We start from the raw sequence: 18,965 nt of genomic DNA on the forward strand, positions 1-18,965 counted from the left end.
GTAGGATTCCACAGCATCTAGCACTGCAGAGAACATCACACTCCTCTCTGTTGTGTATTTGGAGCACTATATGATCAGATGCTGCAGTTTCTTCCTTCCCACATTCACACAGTCCATCCTCGAGTTTCCCAATGCAAGATAGTCCTCCATAAATGTGAAAAACTCAACCTTGTCATGATCACCTGTTCTCCCCTGATGTTCCCCAGAGTGATGTTCCCTCCACTAACACTATTGTGTTTGATGTAATTAAACCTTCCTCTCTTTTCCCTCTCCCACTCAATCTGCCACGTCCTAGTTATCTCCTCCCATCCTATTCTGCAATACTCAGAGATCCCCACAGATTTATCACAGGATTTCATAGGGATGACATGTTTTTGTAGGCCAACCTGCCTCTTGCCCTCTTCCCAATGCAGATTTAATGGATTTTAGATAATTTACAAAAATAGTCTCTATGGTAGACAAAGGCTTTGTTGTCTTGAGGAGGATGGAGGTGTCGATTCCATATGCCCATTGGTGGATTATGAGAAAATGGGTCCCTGCCTGGGCAGTGGGCATCAACTTGCTTTTTGGATTTCTCCCCACAGAGTTGACCCATATTGCATGGAGTAAGCGACTCAGCCCCTCTAAAGTCTGAGTCGATAAACACTTAATCACTTATAAGGTTGTCATGATGTTTAGGCTATTCTTTCAGTTTTTCATTAGGACGTTTGGGGCTCTGTTGTTCACATGATTGAAAGCCCTTTGACTAGAAATCTAATGACAGCAACAATGAAGGCTCTAAAACCCCTGAGCTCTTCATCTGTGCCAGATGCACAGCTTGTAGCCAATTGGCTGCTGCTGCCAGTGTTTCCTCGTGGTCACATTATTCCATAGTCTGAGGAATGGTGGGTCTGAGGTTGTTAATTTACAAAAATAACAGTTGTCATTGACCAAATTGAAAACATATTCAGGAATTGAGTTCCTTAGCTTTCTGGTGGTGGTGTGTACAAGTAATACGACGCTGATCAGCCAAGTAGGCTAGTTTACAAGGTTAGACCGTGGACAGACAGACACAGCGACCTTATAGATGGCTAGACTCCGGCAGAGCCACACTGTGAAACCCAGAATGAAGAAAACCATGTGAAACTCTTGCTAGAATTTCTTTTATTGACATATGAGAATAAAAGTGAATTTGCATGTTCATGGAATTACAGGCTCTATGCAGCTAACTGAGATTATTACTTGTGTGTAAATATGTGCACATAATTTAAATAAATTAGATTAAATGAGACAGAATGTTGACATGTTAAAATCATTTTTTTTTGCAGTAGCAAGATGTGGAAACAAAAAAATGTCAAATGCCCTAGTCATAAGGAGAGAAAATTAAATCAAGGAGGAGACCATTGGAATTGTTTGAGGACACGTAGGAAAAAAATGCAAATGTGGAACTACAGAAGCAAGGCACCATATGTACTGCACATTTTGTATACTTCACATTAGAATTAAGGTCAATTTACCTTCCAATCAATTCGAAATGTAAATCAGCGCTGGATAATTTTCACATTTGCAGTATGCTGGCGGCCCCAAGTGGCAGTGAGAGGTAACTGTTTTGATATTTTCACCACTACCTTCAGAAGCTGAAGCTTGTGATAAATGCGGAACAGATTACAGCATTTTAATTTGGCCAATGGGCTAATCTTATGTTTTCATTCCCTTAAGTGATTTTTTTATATTGATAAACTACTTCTGTTTAAAAATCTTGCATAATGCAGCTTTAGGTAACAAACTGCAAATGGCTTTGGATATACTGTTAATGGTAGCTTTGCAAATATTTCATACATTTAATTAAATCCACTTGATTTGATTCAACAAGGTGAATTGACCCCTCCAGTAACTTGCCTCACATAATCTGGTAAAGCCTTTAACGTGGATATTCACCCTTCAATGAGGTTCCTATTGGTACTGTATGATGTAACATTTGGCTGTTGTTTGGCTTACAGTGTAAGTGTCTTACATTTCATGTGGCGTTGTACAGTAATAGATTACCCATGGGCAGTGGTGTAAAGTAACTAAGTACATTTACTGAAGTACTGTACTTAAGTACAATTTTGAGGTATTTGTACTTTACTTGAGTATTTCCAATTTCCACTACTTTTACTTCTACTCCACTACATTTCAGAGGCAAATATTGTACTTTTACTCCACTACAATTATTTGAAAACTTTAGTTACTAGTTACTTTGCAGATATAAATTATGATATTATGAAACGTACATTAACCACTTCAGCCGTATTTTATACATAAGCTATTTGAAAATAACAGATCAACAAGCTCACAATGCGACGCGTTGTGAGCTTGTAGATCTGCTATTTTCAAACATTTTAGTACTTTTAATTTGGTACTTTAAGTACATTTTGATACCAATACTTTCCTACTTTTACTCAAGTAAATGTTGAATTCCGGACTTTTACTTGTAACAGAGTACTTCTACATTGCAGTATTGATACTTTTACTTAAGTAAAACATTTGAGTACTTTTTCCACCACTGCCCATGGGCCATACATAGAACATACTTGCAAGACATCCGCAAGTCTTACCTGATGTACCTGATTCTGCACCACAGCAACAAAAGGTTGTCATTGTCATGATATCACATTGCTTCACACTCGATCGAATGTTCCTCCACTGATAAGAATAAGGATATACAGTAAGTGATACATTCTACATGTCCACTTCAGGAAAGCCAAGTAAACCCACATTATACTGTATGGGAAAATATATTTGTTGAACTTTAAACAAAAAACAAACAACGGCTGGTGAAAACATAATTATTATAAAAGTAACAATGCTGTTTACACCTTCCCCCTTGTTTTTAGATCATAATAAACTGCTTAAAAAGAAAATCCACTGACATTGAATTTTTAGACCAAGAAATTACATTCAAGATGTGTTTAACTTTTAAACAACGATTGTTGTCAACAGGTAAACCCATTGATGCATAATTGACCTTTAAATGAGCGATACTACATCTGGACTGACCTTCTATATAGAAACTTTCCTGTGCTATACAATGGATACACAAGAATGTGTGTGAATGTGTGTGTCTGTGCGTGCGTGCGTGCGTGCGTGCGTGCGTGCGTGCGTGCGTGCGTGCGTGCGTGCGTGCGTGCGTGCGTGCGTGCGTGCGCGTGTGTCCTCATAGCCAACTGGCAGAAGTGACACAAAACATTGCCTTAAGACTTGGCACGTACCGCAGCCTGGATGTTTGTTGTGCCTTTCAAAGGAGTTCCTCATTCAATTCCGTTAAAAGAAATCCGAGTTTGGAGTAGGATTAAGATTTGAAATGAAGAGTTACATTCCAGAGTTATATTTGTACCATGTGAAAATAAGTGCATTTATTCATACAAATTAAATCAAGCACAATTAGTTTTTAAAATGACAGTACTTTTTAAACACTAGCAGGCAACCCTGGATGATGGAGATATTGATTGATGAAATTCAGATCATCAACTTCTTTTATTTTTATTTTTTTATTCATACATTGCAAGCAAATTCTTTAGGTTTAGATAGTAAAGAACATACCATGTTTAGGCAACATTCACTTGCCATTCACAATTTTGAACAGACTCTCAAATGTATAGAGACTGAGGAAAAAGACTGTCTGGACCAGATTACCAGATTTACATGTTTTATGCATCAATGGATTCGATTGATTCCATTGCCGAAAATGTATTGTTGTTGTACTGATCACAATGAAGGGTAAATTATCTAGAGGCTATTGCCATGAGGCTTAGCTGTCAACGACTTGCATTGCTGGGTGTAAAGTTTTGTTACCAGCACTTTTCACTGAAAACATGCAGTGCACATGCACATGTCTTACGGCCATCAAGCCACTGTTTTAAACGACCCATTTTTGGTGTCCAATCACCACTTCATGTACCTTCACACTGTAGCTTGTCTTTGATTTGTCAGTCATAATTTATTTTATTTTTTTAAGAAAAAGATAACTCATGCAATATTTCATGTAGATCACCATGTACGAAAAATACTATGCTCTTTATCAAATGAACTGACATCAAAATAAACAAACCAGCCCACTTTCCCCCTCAACCCCCCCCCCCCAAAAAGATACAAAGTGTCTCTGTGTGGTGAGGGCTTTTGCGTGTCCATTGAGCTGGGTCTATTTTAGCCGTACATGTGGTATGTTCAGGGACTCAGTACTGCCAGCAGAAGGGCTGGATGTGTGACCACTGCCTAGGCTTGGGTTGGAGCCCCCCCTGGCCCCTACTCCTGCCCTGGGCCCAATTCTCAGGAGTTCTGAGGAGTAGGAGGGGGCCTCGGCATTCACCACCTGGGGGATGAAGCCAAGGCCCTGCGCCTCGATGTCCCTGTCACTGATGAAGAGGTCCTCCTCCCCCCACCCGTGGCCGCCCCCGCTCACTCCCCGACGGACGCCGCCGCCGCCCCCTCCTCCCCCGGGGTCCTGGCCGCCGCTGTGGAAGGCGTTGGGGGAGTCACTGCCGGTGCTGGGGGACGAGAGGCTGTGGCTGTGGCTGTGGCTGTGGTGGGGGTCCAGAATGGCCACCGGGACCGCCTGCATCAGGTCCTGCACGGACACGGACTTGCCCAGTCCTCGGTCCACCTTGCTGGGGCCTGATGAGCAGCAGCCCAGGGCCAGGGGCACCAGGGGCTCCATCTCTAAGCTCATGTGTCTCCTCCAGCAGCTGTCGTCTTTAGTGCTCAGTCTGCCGTTGCCTCTGCCCGGCAAGGGGAGGTCCTCCACGATGCTGTTGGCCTCCACCAGCTCGCCCAGACGTCCACAGAGGTCCTTCACCTCTGACCTAGGGTTAGAGTTGATGGGGCCAAGAGTCCGGCCAGAAGGGGGAGGCGGTGGAGGCCTGGCAAGCATCGGGAACCTGCCGTGGAGGGTCCCTCTGCCCCCACCACTAGGGGCACTGTTAGGGGTGAGAATGGGTGAGCCCCCTCCCATCTCTTCACCACCACCGCCCTCAGGCGTCGCTAGTTGAGCCTGGGGATGGTGATGGTGGTAATAAGGATGGTGGTGGTGGTGGTGGTGGTGATGTAGATGAGGTAGGGGCGGGGGGCTGAAGGAGGAGGACCCCAGAACTGAGGGCGGCGTGGAGGCCGAGGCGTTGAGGTTGAGGTTCATCTCGTTGGGCGGCGCCAAGATGAGCTGGAGTCCTCCTCTGGAGAGGTGGGAGTTGTTGGTGGAGGAGCGCGTGACGCAGCTCCCCGTGGAGGTCACGCCACCGCTGCTGACCTGGGTGGAGCAGGACAGATCCTTGCTGAAGACGGAGTCAGAGGTCTGCTCCAACTCAAACAGGGGCAGAGTGGACAGAGTGAGGGCCGAGGACGAGCCTTTATGCAACACCTGACGATAGGTGTCCAGCAGGGAGTCCAGCTTGGACTCAATGGACTGCACCTATGACAGGGCAGAAGACAATGACAGAGGAGCAAGGTTAAATGAATAATAATAATAATAATAATAATAATACGCTTTATTTGTATAGCGCCTTTCAAAACAGTGTTACAAAGTGCTTCACAAAAGAATCAATTAAATGAAGGAAGGAAGGAAGGAAGGAAGAAAGGCTTGAAGGAAGAAAGGAAAGAACAACTAAATGAAGGAAAGAACAAATGAATGAATGAAGGAAAGAAAGGATAGAAGAAAGGAAGTGAAAGAGGGAAGGCAAAAGTGTAATAGACCCCCCCACACACACTCCACCCCCTACATTGGACAAACAGCCCTAGTTGTGTCAGCACTCAAGTTGGTTTGCATTTGGATATACAATTTCCCACATAAAATAATGGATTATTTTTGGAGCCACAGCTCCATAATCTCTTCCAAATCTCCTCAACAAGGCCTGCAGTATGCACTGGAAAAATATGTGCATGGCATTACTATTTCAAGAATCAAAATACAGGCAAATGTTTATCACTCCCAAAGAGAGAGAAACCGCATCTAACTACTTAACATTACCACCGGACAGGAGTGTTTGTGTACCTGCAAGGCAAGTAAGACTAAAAATAGAAGAAGTTAACAAATAGACAAACAAATGAATAAACCCTTTAACGAGCGGTACGTTGCTCTGAGATTCTGGTGTGTTGAACTCGAACTGACTGTCAAAAATATAAATGGCTTAAAATGCACATGTATGCAACACTCAGTATCACTGAGGATTTTAACATTAGATTGTTTTATATGATGGGTGCCTTTATTACGATTAACGTCAGAGAAGAATAGAGAAGAAGAAGAACTAGAACAGATAATAAAAGTACCAAACTGGGTACCAAGTACTGACTTGTCGCTCCACCTTACAGACACGACCCATCATGCTCATGTCCTCCAGAATATCTCCATCAGATAGCAGCTTCTCTCTGATCTTCTTATCCAGAGGGATCTGGCCTTTCCCTAGGATCTGGTCCACTCTGGAGCGCACGCACGCACACGCACAACAACACACACGCACGCGCACACACACGCACGCACACACAATTGGTCAGAGATTAGTAACAGGACGATGTAAAGAATGGTAAGTAAATTAAAATCCCAAAGGAATCCCACAATGAAAAGAAGAAAATAACACAATATGTACATAATTGTACTTTTTGTGTACCATCACTGGATTTGATGGATCTGCTGAATTAAAAACACTAGACCATACCCGTCGGGTGATATGAGCACCCATAGTGCGTCATGGTCCGCTTGTTTCACAGATGGTCCGCTTGTTTCACGGATGTGGCAACACCGGCGCTTGTTTCACGCACATGATTTGGCAACACGGGAGCCAGCGAACACAAAAACACTCAACACTACACAAGAATGATGAAGGTTTGATATCAAAAATAGGAATTGAAAAAATCCGAAAAAGGTAGCACATCCCAAATTTCTAATCAATGGCTTACGCGTTTTGGCTAAGAGCCTTCATCAGAGCATACTGTATTTTATCAGAGTGTCACCAATCGGTGTCTTGGTAAACAATAGATCGATAGATGGCTGACGTCAAAAGGTGGCCACATGAAGTCCGATTTCCACAATGGAGCCACGCTATTCTATTTTACTGTGGTAACATATGATGTATTTTTTACATTTTAAAATATTTACAGCAAGTCTTGCCGTCCATGAGAGGGTGTGTGTGTGTGCGTGTGCGTGCGGGTGTGCGCGGGTGTGCGCATGCGTGCGTGTGTGTTTGCTTAAGTTTGAGTTCATCTCCACATTAGAGCCACGCCATTCCCATGTGGATCCCAAGATCCACATGATTTTATTTGTATTGATTGATGACATGGTGTAGTACAGGTATGACTTTCCAAAGGCCAAGCCATCTAGAACAATGTTTGTCTGTCTGTATGTCAAAAGTAGACCAATCAGCTCAAAGGCTTAAAGTTCTCCTGTATGCCGCTGACATTTTGTCTCTGCTTATCTATCACAGGGACACCTTCCCAAAGGGAAAGCACTGAGGTCCCAAATGGCAATCATAATCTACAATATAATTTACTACATAGATAGCTTATGAGGCAAATGTTTTGAGCACACATGGTGCAAAAATTGGTGTGGGATTTATACTTAATTTAAACTAAATTACTTGCTGAAAACATTAACAATATGTATTAACAATATTTTTGTCAAGCGACACATCATACGACAAAGTATCAATCTTTATTACTATAGCTGCCACAAGCAGCAGTTGCGCAACGCCGGCGTAAGCGAGCACCACAACATACATAACAGTCGTCAGCATCGCAAAACGATCTCGGCTTTCATCAAAATGACTCCTACCAAATCCAATGAGGTTCAATAGAAGCTGGTTAGTGAAGCCTGTTTGCGGCTGATCCCCAAAAAAGAACAATTCATGAGCCCATGAATAAACCAAGGAAGACATATCATGCTCGAAGGATAGGTTATCAGTGTAACATTTCCTATAAAGATACAATGAAACCCAGCTGTTTTGGATATTGAATCCACACAGGACTCCATGCACATTAAAGCAAATGCTAAGAAAAGTTTGATGAACACTCAGAGGTCATCCTCATTAGTTGAGAACATGCTTACTACAACATTAAGGCAACACCATCTGCTGGGGTCAGTATTAGTGAGCTGGTGGGCATGCACAGTGTAGTAAATGTGTTTAAGGGCAAACTTATTATGTGAGCTACAAGTGAGAGGGCTACTGTGTGGAACACATTAAAACCAAGATGGGAAACTAACTATGCTTTACCAGTCAGATTCACAATTTCCGCATGCAATTAATTACTGAAGGTAGAAGGAATCCAAAACATATGGATGATTTCCTATGAAGTGGGTGATGATGAATACAAATAAAAATAACTTTAGACGCCACTGCCAAAATGTACCTGTATTTGACTGGTGATAATTTCCCATCTTAGTTATAACCCCATCAAGGAGGTTGTGTGACAGAATAGTTATGCCATTCAGACAGGCAGCAGAGTTATGTAATGAAGATATGAGGGGGGGTATAGGTCAATTTACTTTCAATTCAATCAATTCAAAATCCAAACTCAAGTGTGTACATTATCAGTAATTGAATACATCCAAGATTTTTTGGGATATTGTGTATTTTAGATGACTGAAAATACAAGTTCTTCATGTCTTTGAAAACAAAATGTGATTGTTGAATAGAATGAATTGAAAGTGAATAGAAGCCATCCCTGGTGTGAGGGGACATTCTGACCCCTGGCTGGAGTTCTTTCTGCCCTGGCTGTAAAAGACGGACAAGGAGGGGGAGGAAAATGTCTTGGCTCGGCTGCTCAGGGACTGTGGCCCTACTATCGTGTCCAGCCTGTGAGGGAAACACACACACACACACACACACACACACACACACATACAGTACATGTACGCACATGCGCACTGTCAATGAAGACATACCAATCCACACATGCACACAGGTAACATACACATACACGTACATACATATGGTACATACGTATATGTACATGACACACATCAAATCAGGTTCAGTACAGCAGAGATGGGAAGTTCTCGGTAAAGTGGTAACATGATGACTGTGTCATGCAATGCATTTTCAAAACAGGAGAGCGCATGCAGGCCACTGGCAATTTATGTTCCTACCTTGTCTGCAGGCTTTTGATGCGACACAGCATGTCCAAGTGACCAGCAGAGTACTGCTCAATCACATCCTTCACATCATATGGACGCAATGTTTCTTTGAACTTCTTCTTCGCTACATGGAACTTCATGATCCTAGACAGGCAGCAGAGCAAAATACAGCTATTCAAACCTTGGCCACTAGGGGCTACTCTCAAACAGGATATGTAGCAGCTGACTCAACCTAGAGACATTCAAACAGTTTACAAAAACAAAACTAACTTATTTTCTCTTGCTTTTAAATCTGCTCAAACTATATCATGGCACGCCAGCTCCCGTTTCCTCACGCAAACATACACGGTCAGGCATCTGGAAAATCATTTCGTAAGACCTTATATAAACATCCTCTGAAGCTGTAAAGGCCTATTTAATGGCAGTGGTTGTGGTGTGCTGGTTATTTAAGCTGTGTGTGTAAATGTATCTCTCTGACAAAGCAGGGACTGGGATTAATTCAGTTTCAATGCACCTGTGGAACCCTGGAGTCAAACATGGAGCAGGGGGTTTAAAAAGCTCAAATTATAAAAGACAAGCCAAAATAAGTATTAATTAATTAATTAAATGTATATACTGTTTATAGGAATGCATTAAAACCAACTGTACAGTATGTGCTGACATCATTGTGATGAAAAGCCCAATAAGAAGAGCCGAAAAAGAAAAACAGCTACATTAAAATAAAGACAAAAACATGTTCAGACGTTGAGATTTTTGACCTTTCAGTTTGGACACAGAAAATCTTGTAATCTCCTCTCATGCCCATATTTCCTGTCTTTCATCACCGCATCCAATCAAATGAAGCAGAAATGCCACAAAAATTATAAAAAAAAAACTGTAACTGATTTAATCCCCTGAGCCTTTGAATCAAGAGAGCTGCTGTAAAGTGTGGGATGCAATCAGGGTTTATTTACATGCAGCCTACTTGTGTAAACAAAACCATGAATAAAACAACTAACCAAACCTATATTGGTGGCAAGAGGACACTTGAACTAAATGAGATTGTGTGTTTAAAGTTGTTTTTCCTCACCTGACAGCTCTGATGACACACTTGACTGAAGGCAGCAGGTCTTCTACTGATATCTCACAATGACAGCCCTTCTCATCGTAACCATCCTCCCCTCCCATATTAGAGTCTGTTGCTAAGGAGGTAGATATAGTTAACATTTGCCTTCAACATTTTCTGAGTTACTAGAGCAACTTATATAGACTGGTACACTACTACAGCTGAGCTAACTGATTGAATTGAAGTGATTGAAGTGGGCAATTAAATTATTACAGACAGAAAGAGAGAGAGAGGGGAAGTTGAGAGACAGAGAAGGATAGAGATTGAGAGACAGACAGAGAGAGAGAGTTCTGAAAGAAAGTAGCTGATTCAAATCTTTTTCATAGAGGGTAAGAAAGTTACAATTTTGTTGCCATGCTGTCAGAGAATGAGAGTCAGCAGTAGCGTGGTGCAGGGCTCTGGCCTGCCCTCAGATATACTGCCAACAGGCCACATTAATCACAACACAACAAGCCTGTTTATGGATTTCTTGAGTTACGACACACTCAAAACGTAAGCAGAAGGTTACAAGTGTCGAACTGCAGAGTTAAGCAATTTTTCCCAGTCTAACAAAATAGTACATATTGTCCCATGTTCACACCTACTAATGTCACACAAAAATAGGGTGTGTTTGTAAATATATGGATATATATAGCATTTTTGCTCAAGTGTAGTAACTGAATCAAATAGGAATCAGTTCTACGAAGCATCACATGTTGAAAAATAGAGACACGAGACAGACAAGGCTGAACACTGGAAAAGTCAGGCCACAATGTACATTATTTGGACATGTATTTGGACACATTACTTCCAATTAAGCTGCATGAGAAATTACATATTTCCCATCCACAATCACCAAAACCTACAGTAGATGAAAACATCTCAGCAATAGTGAATAATCTAACAGACTTTTTCAGCCCCTTTGGTTTGGCTAGATTGGTTATTGTTTCCGCTCCACCACCAGGCCTCAGCCAGCTGAGCTGACTAACTGCTAGAGTGCTGCATTCCCATAATCCATCCATCTATCCAGCCAACCATAGCTACCAGCCAGCCATCACCCTGGCAGACCGGCGAGGCAGGCACTGCTGTCCCTGAGCCGGGCAGTAGAGAGGTATTAACATTCCTACGCTTGGCTGGCTGGGTGGGTGTCTGGGCAGAGCCAGCTATGGTCAGTTGATGGGGGCCAGTGGTCAGGTAGTAAGCCTCAACAACATAGTGAAAAAGCCTGAGAACCCAGAGGGACTGAGTTATTGCCTGCTCCGGAACTACGAAGAAATTAAACTTATTTGCACACTAATGCGTCTTTTCAAACCGATGGAACAGTTTGAGTACAGTGACTGACTTCACATTACTGCGGAAGTTTGTTTGTTTCAATACAAACCTATGGTCTCCTCAAAAAAAGAAAAGAAAAAACAGGGTTCTAACCCATTGCTTATATACTGGTTCAAGTTAGTCTCTCTATCAAATTTTTCATGTAGCACCTGCTGATCAGTATGCAGTGCTGTATTTTCGACGGTCTAGTTGGCAAATAAGTTTCTCCAAGATCTGAAGCACTGAAATGGATAATACACACTTTTGAGTGTGTCAACACTGAAATTAATTAAATTAATTAATTGTTAATTACTACTACAGCTGCCTCTGATTGTGACGTACCTCTCTTTGTATATAACACGCCTCCTTCATGTAATGTATCAGACCTGATGAAGACCCACAGTGGTCGAAACGTTGTGTATTAACTTAAAACATTTCTACTGGGAGCTACAGTGTGCGTACTTCCCTTCCTTTCCTTCAACACTGCAATTAACCATTACTACAGACCCTACTGGCATTGGTGTTAGCATGGCCTGTACATCAATCAATGTTTGCGATACCTATACATACTCTAGTACGCCTCTATTACGGTTTGAGTGTCACATGTTGAAATGACCATGTATATAGTATACTAAATAAATTAATTGTAAGAGTGCTGAAGTGAATCATGTCACCATCAGTGGTAGAGCGTGACTGGCTCTTGAGGCGCAGTGAGGGTCTGAAACGTGTGCGGTCATTGAAGCTCCAGCTCTTCTGCACCTTGGAGGGGCTGGTGCTGTCCCCGACAGGCTCAATCCCCGGGGCACGTCGGTCATTCATCGACGGCGGCTGCCTGCTCTTGACGCTCTGGCCACGAGGACTCGCCAACCGCACTCGCTCCTTGAAGCTCAACTTCTGGCCGCTTGATGGAAAAGCATGAATAACCAGAGAGAAGGACATGGGGAACGACAAGAGCAATAAAGGAATGAGGAGACAAAGATATATACCGTAACCACATGAACTCTAATCGGAGGCAAACATTGGGCCAAATTAGCAGATCCATACAATCTATTATATCGTGTTGCGAAGCATTGTGAGTTTGTAGATCGGCTAATTGTCGGTGTAGATATTTAGGTCAAAAGGCAGGGGCCTAGTATAGAGCCCTGTGGGACTCCGGTCAACTAAGAATATAGGGTTTAAGTGGTTAATAAGACGTACCCTAAGCAGCAAATCAGATAATAATAAAGTTCCAACATAATGAATGCTGCCAACAGGAAAATAGTTTATTTTATTAATCTTTCTAAAGCAGTGGTTCTCAAAGAAGCGTCCAGGGACCCTCAGGGTACCTTGAGGGGGTTTAAAATTGGTCCTGAGAGAGAGAACTTTGAGAGTGTACAAATATCAAAAACGGAGTGCATTTGTACACTCTACGAGTTATGGGGGGTCCTTGAAATTTGTTTTGATTCGTTTGAGAACCACTGCTTTAAAGTATCAGTCAACACCAAACTTCATCCTCTCATAGAACAAAGGAACTCTAGAGTCCCCATTGTGGGCATGACATAATAAGCAAACATTTGGCAAAAACAGGTGAACATTCTGCAAAAATAGTTAAACCTTCGGCAAAAATTGCCTATATACAAGCCTCTAGATCGGCTATTTTCACTACTTGATGTAACAACAGATCGGATTTAAGTGGTTAATGTACAAAAGGAAAAACTGAATGGGTAAAACATTCAAATGTGGACTGCCACCGAAGTTCATTATCACCTACCTGGGGGGCCAGGAGAAATACAAAAATTATTCATTATTCAACAGGATCTGTTAAACTTGCATAACTATTCTGAAAGCGAACATGGTCAAAAGGCAACAGGCAGAAGTAGTGCGTCTCCCAGGCAAAACCTAAAACTGAACACGATCCGTTTTATCAAACTGAAAACTTGCAGAACTATTCATGAAAGCGAATATGGTTAAAAAACTAGAAGGCAACAGGCAGAAGTTGTGCGTCTCCCAGGCAAAATCTAAAAGAAGGCAGCTTATAAATTATTATAAAGGCAAATGAATTGCCACAGGCCAGAATCTCAATACATCTCGTATGAAGCTCCAAAGGCTTTCACTAGATGCCCATGCATTGGATAATTAGTTGGCATTCCCAAAGAAAACAACAACACGGATGGGAGTGAGTAGGGATGCCGTGTACCTATGTTTCCTTGTTGTACACCTCCTCAGTAGCTTCTGTTTATAACTATGAACCTTACTAAAAGGGGAGATAGACATACAGTACGATGATGTGTTACATGATACATGAATAGAGGGGAGAGGAGAGAAAATGTCTGCCCATGTAATATGCCTAGCCACTCTCACTCTTTATCTCTTGTTTCTTTTCCTGCTCTCACTCTTTGAGATTCAGAGATCTATACTTACTTAGTATTAAATGAGAATGTAGACAGGAGACAGTGAAGGGGTCGGGTACACATTCTAGGAGAAAGGCACTGACTTCAAGCCGGCATACTGTTCTGTTTACTGATGTTGTTTGGCAGCCCTTGTTCATTTTAAGTGTTATAAAATAGTACATCATTTACAAGGTGATTAGTAACTTAAAATTAGACTCAGCATGTTGATGTATTTTTTTTTAATGAAATAAATACATTTCATATACGGTGCAATTCATGTTTTGTTGTGTTCTTTATCAGTAGTTTATAATTGTAGCTGCAACATGTTTACTGTAGCTTATTGACTACCACTCGCCATATACTGTACTTGACATCACTGCCAACCATTTCCAAAGCACACTGTGGTTTGTCTTCAAAGAAGTCGATGTGTTCCATTCCTTTCAGTACAGTATGAAAATTGAACACACACAATTTTATTGAGCCGTAATTTGTTGTCAAATTTATGTTAACGTTTCTTTTTAATTAGCCAGTTAACTGTCAAATTTAAGGTGTTAACATATGTGATTAATTCAATGTGTTGATGAAAAAAAGTGGATTTTATTTTGAAGTGTATGAGTTTTAATGCATTTGAAAGTGAGTATTGATTGGAAATTGCCAAAAATAGTCCCTTGAGAAAAGTTATAATATGGATTCAATGTAAAGGTCTAGTTTTACATACAGTATGATATAAGGCTATTAGCTGTGAGTAGATAATGATGTGTTTGGACAGTCAGTATGGTCCTTTCACCACTACATTAGAAGGTTTGGTGTTTTGTCTGTAGCTAAATAAGCTGATCCTGTCTCAGTGATGTGTTCCATTAAATCGATTATTGGTGAATTTCCAAAATACACTTCTTAAGAGTAATGAGTGTTTTTATTATGCTCTGAAAGGCTTTACAATGTCCATTCGGTCATGGTCTTCAGTAAAAGGGGATACAGTAGAAGAGAATGCTCAATTTGGTTAAGAGGAGCTTCATTTTGTCAACCACTGACACTCCATTTGAAAAAGACATTGGTGACTCATGCAATACATCTGAAACTTCACGCATAAATCCCTCATTTAACTATGCAAATGTGGCTTGACCATTGCTACAAGTGCTCTAGTCATAAGTGTGATGATGGTACATTTTCAGATAGCTACACCCTGTCATAATGCAACACAGTAAAACCCCTAGTTTTTTCATTCACTTGTACAATTTTATTTCTGCCTTTTGTCATAGTTTTATTTATACTATAACTACATTAAAAAAGGTAAAGTAAGAGATTTCTGATTCTACGGTAACTTGTGGCTTTTTATCCTGTCTCTGAACATCTGCATTGGCACACTTGGTGATCATTTCACTTTGAAGAGTGCACAAATGGACCTGTAATTAACACTGAGCATTTTCTTGTGAAGGAACACTTCACAGTCAAAACTTGCTATAAAAAACAAGAATGAAGCTCTATTCACATAAGAATGTATATATGTAGAGTTTTATTTTTTCTCCACAATTTAGTCGTTATGCCAATTAATTCCCCCCCACACACATTTCTGTGTGTTGTATCCTACTGGCTCACCTGCCAGTGAGGAGCCCCCACCGGGAGGACGTAGAGCCTCCACCCTACTCCTCCCACCCAACACTCCCGCTGACAAGTGCTGCCCCCAGCCCGTAGAACTATGTGCAGTGACGAATATCACCCTCCCCTGAACGGCTTCCCTCGCCTGAACACGTGCCAATTGTGTTCGTATAGACGCTCGACAAAGCCGGATGCACTGTGGTGGATTCGAACCCCTGCACTACGCGGTGGTGGGCAGGTAATTTACCACTGTGCTACCCGAGCACCTATATGTGTAAAGTTTAAATGGATATTTGTTTAAATCATTTTAACAACAAAAACAACCTCTTCAACTTCCCTTAGGTTGCTGAGGTGTGTTGGATAACTTTTAAGACACCAACACACCTATTTGAGAAATACACTTCTGTAAAATACACATTACATTTTAATTGCACACACACACACACACACACACACACACACACACACACACACACACACACACACACACACACACACACACACACACACACACACACACACACACACACACACACACACACACCCCTGATGTTTGGGGCAGATTAAACTGACTGCAAGAGTTAAAGAAGAATGAAAGAACAAAGCCCAAGAGGATTTATAAAATAATGAGTCATGGTGAGAGCTTGTTTAAGGGGCTCCATTAACCTTTACATTTCATTACGACCCTGAACAACTCCACTTGGAACAGATCATACACTTCACTTTGTGTTGCCTCCCTCTTCATTTTCCATCTACCTTTCCCTTGGGAAGTTCAAATTATTTCAAACAATTGTCTTACTTTGGATTGAAAAGATCACGCTGTGCTGAAACATTATTTTCCCGGTTCTCACATATCTAAATTTTGCAAGTGAAATACTCTGTTGAGCCCTGCAAATGATAATAAAAGGTCAGCTATAAGGATAGACTACATCCCCTAGACTGGAGGGACCACTGCTCTGTGATTGGCTAATTCACTGTTAGACCAACCAGCCTACCAATGATAGACTACATCCCATAGCCTGGAGGGATGATTGCGCTGTGCTTGGCTAGTTTGTTGTTATGCCAACCGGCTGACCAATGGTGTAACTAAAGTCAGTGACAGATTCAGTCAGTCAGACAGACACATTCGCGTTTTTAGGTTTGTTGAGGGGCCAGCCAAAAACTAGATACTTCTGTTGGGTAATGAAACTGCATAAAAACTTCACCTGTTTAATCTTTTGCCAAGTGAAGAGGAGAAAGTCAAAGTATATAATTATATTGAAACATAATGCAATACACTGTGTATAGTAATAAGGAATGTTCAATAGACAGCAGCACAAACCTTGTGGTTGACTCTCCCTGGTCCTTCCTGGAGTTTGACAAAATGAGAAAAACACAGAAAAGGACACATGAGAAAACATGGTTTATTTTTAAGTTTTTTTAAGTCTTTTTTTTTAAGTATTCAATGAACTTTCACCACAAATTCTGCAAGACTTAGATGGAACAGAGGTGTTGCCATCAACTGTTCCATTTGTCAATGCAGAACATTAGAGGGGAAAGATTACACTGAAGTGTCAACAAAGGAGAAAAATCTGAAGAGAAACCACGCTTACTACACGGGCAAACACATGCAGTAGTGTCCAGGCAAACTAAGGAAGCACTAAACAAAAAGAGCAAGCAGTGACTAGACTATAAGGTTTGTGAATACGGTAAACAGAATGTCATTAGACACACATCACTCTGAAGTTGATCATTGTGAACTGTGTGTGTCTGCGTTTTGCATGTAATGTGGATGTGCATACTGTAATGTGTTTATGTGCCAGTGCGTCTCTGTGCAAGTGTGTATCTGTGTTTGAGCATCAATATATGGTTTTGGTCATGTATGCTTGTTGGTGATTAAACGTTTATTTATTGCATTATGACTGTATCAATTGTAATATATCCATCTATATAAATAAATATATATGCTTTGAGCAGATGGTTTTAAATATTGGCAATATTTCAAGGCTCCACAGATATAATGCAGTTTCAGTCTCTCAAAGACTATTCAATATATTTAGTCATGACAGTGTATAGGTATACTGTAAATGTAATTGAGAGAGATTGTCCATTACTGAATAGAAGTAAAATATGTATACAACTGTCAATGCAAGCACATCTGGATCAACAGAGCCTGGATAATATTAGTCTCTCTGATGACTGTGAACCATGTTATAAGCCGATTATAATGCCTTATAAGTATGTTTCTAAAATAATGCATTATAGACACAGAAGCGTCACATTCTGAAATCATGTTTCATGGAATAAAAGAAAAAGAAAAAAGGTTAACGTTTAAAGTTATTCTAACCATAATATATCAGAGCGATATATCCAGTGCACATCAAATATTTCAAATCTATATGGCTAATGTTGACAGTGATTGTCAATGTTTAAAGTGCGTTTTGTTCAGACTCAAAAAGGCCATTTTAGCATTACAGATATTTTTTTCTTCCACGAACAGTGGCCAAAGTTAGGTAGTACCGCAGGCTAAATTGAATTCATGCCCACAAAATAATGATGGAAATGCTTAGACTGATATAGGTCAAGATTACAATGCAACTGATTTGTCGTACTTTGCTCATGGTTACCATAATAATCCTACATAACATAGTCTGATAGCAATTACGCATTTAACTTTAAAAATCACTTTAATTGGTAGAGAGAGAGAGAGCAAGAGCGAGTTAAAAACTAAAACAGAAAGAATTAACATGAGATATAATACAAAATGACCTGCTAAAAAACAAAAACAATACACTGAAAAAGGATGGGGAGAGTGGTACAGACACCAAATACAGACACCAGCTGCCATCTTTATACCTACTTTGTGGGACTGCAGGTATGCAACGCTTTCAAGTGAGGCTTCCAGGTAGCAATGGAAACCGAGTTCTCGTCAGCCGAATAACTACGCCAAACACACTGCATGCAGAATACACAAAAACAGTGAGGAGAAAAAACAAAAAAATAGAAAAATTAATTAAAGAACGAGGCCAAGAGAGGAGGAGTGAGAAAAAAAGGAAGAGGAAGAAAAAGAGAAAGGAGGAAGAAGAAAAGGATGGAAATGCAAAAAAAAAGAAAAGAAAAGCTGATTAGTGAATACAAAACAACAGGTGTGTCACACGTCTGTGGCTTTTTTTTTTTTTTTTTTTTTTGGCCCTCTAGTGGTTGTGGCCCTAAGCGACCGCTTATATTGCTTATGGCAGCGGCCGGCCCTGATGGGGTAAGAGTACGTACGAGGGGGAGCGGGGAGGTGAGATTCACGAGGAAGGCACACAGTCAAATCCGTAGGGTTCATTTATCCATTCATAACTCTGAGAGTGTACTACTGCACACTCTCTTAATTGAACACTCTCAGTGTTCAATTAATAATGAGGATTTTACTGTGTGAAAGGTGAGGTCAGTCATATTCAGTTTTCAGGGTGGAGACATGGGAGTGCAGAGAGCAGAGAGAAGAGGAGAATGGCAAGAATAGGGTTTGCTAAAGTGTCATTCTTTTTTAACAACGTTTCACAAA

General features: G+C 41.0%; 1 protein-coding gene and 1 long non-coding RNA gene across 7 annotated transcripts in view; one reads left to right on the forward strand and one right to left on the reverse strand.

The window, feature by feature from the left end:
* Positions 1-1,206: 1,206 nt before the first annotated feature.
* LOC308077323 lies at positions 1,207-3,969 on the forward strand. Its single transcript, XR_013932389.1, has 2 exons — positions 1,207-2,044; positions 2,546-3,969. It is a non-coding gene; the product is annotated as an uncharacterized lncRNA (long non-coding RNA).
* kcnq5b (potassium voltage-gated channel, KQT-like subfamily, member 5b) overlaps positions 3,344-18,965 on the reverse strand; it is a 131,569-nt gene continuing 115,947 nt past the window's right edge. The window contains exons 8-16 of one of the 6 annotated variants that reach the window (XM_080417379.1): positions 18,276-18,370; positions 16,758-16,784; positions 13,648-13,704; positions 12,146-12,372; positions 10,146-10,251; positions 9,089-9,220; positions 8,688-8,795; positions 6,300-6,426; positions 3,344-5,422 (exon numbers count right to left, since the gene is read on the reverse strand). In XM_080417379.1, the coding sequence (XP_080273505.1) occupies positions 4,160-5,422; positions 6,300-6,426; positions 8,688-8,795; positions 9,089-9,220; positions 10,146-10,251; positions 12,146-12,372; positions 13,648-13,704; positions 16,758-16,784; positions 18,276-18,370 (2,142 nt within the window). In that variant the 3' untranslated portion in view covers positions 3,344-4,159. Of the gene's footprint in view, positions 5,423-6,299; positions 6,427-8,687; positions 8,796-9,088; positions 9,221-10,145; positions 10,258-12,145; positions 12,373-13,647; positions 13,705-16,757; positions 16,785-18,275; positions 18,371-18,965 lie in introns of all 6 variants that reach the window. The other 5 variants (XM_080417378.1, XM_080417380.1, XM_080417382.1 and 2 more) reach the window with 5 other exon arrangements.

The sequence above is a fragment of the Gymnoscopelus braueri genome, assembly GCF_963280865.1.
Source record: "Gymnoscopelus braueri genome assembly, chromosome: 2".
In the NCBI taxonomy this organism is placed as follows: domain Eukaryota; kingdom Metazoa; phylum Chordata; class Actinopteri; order Myctophiformes; family Myctophidae; genus Gymnoscopelus; species Gymnoscopelus braueri.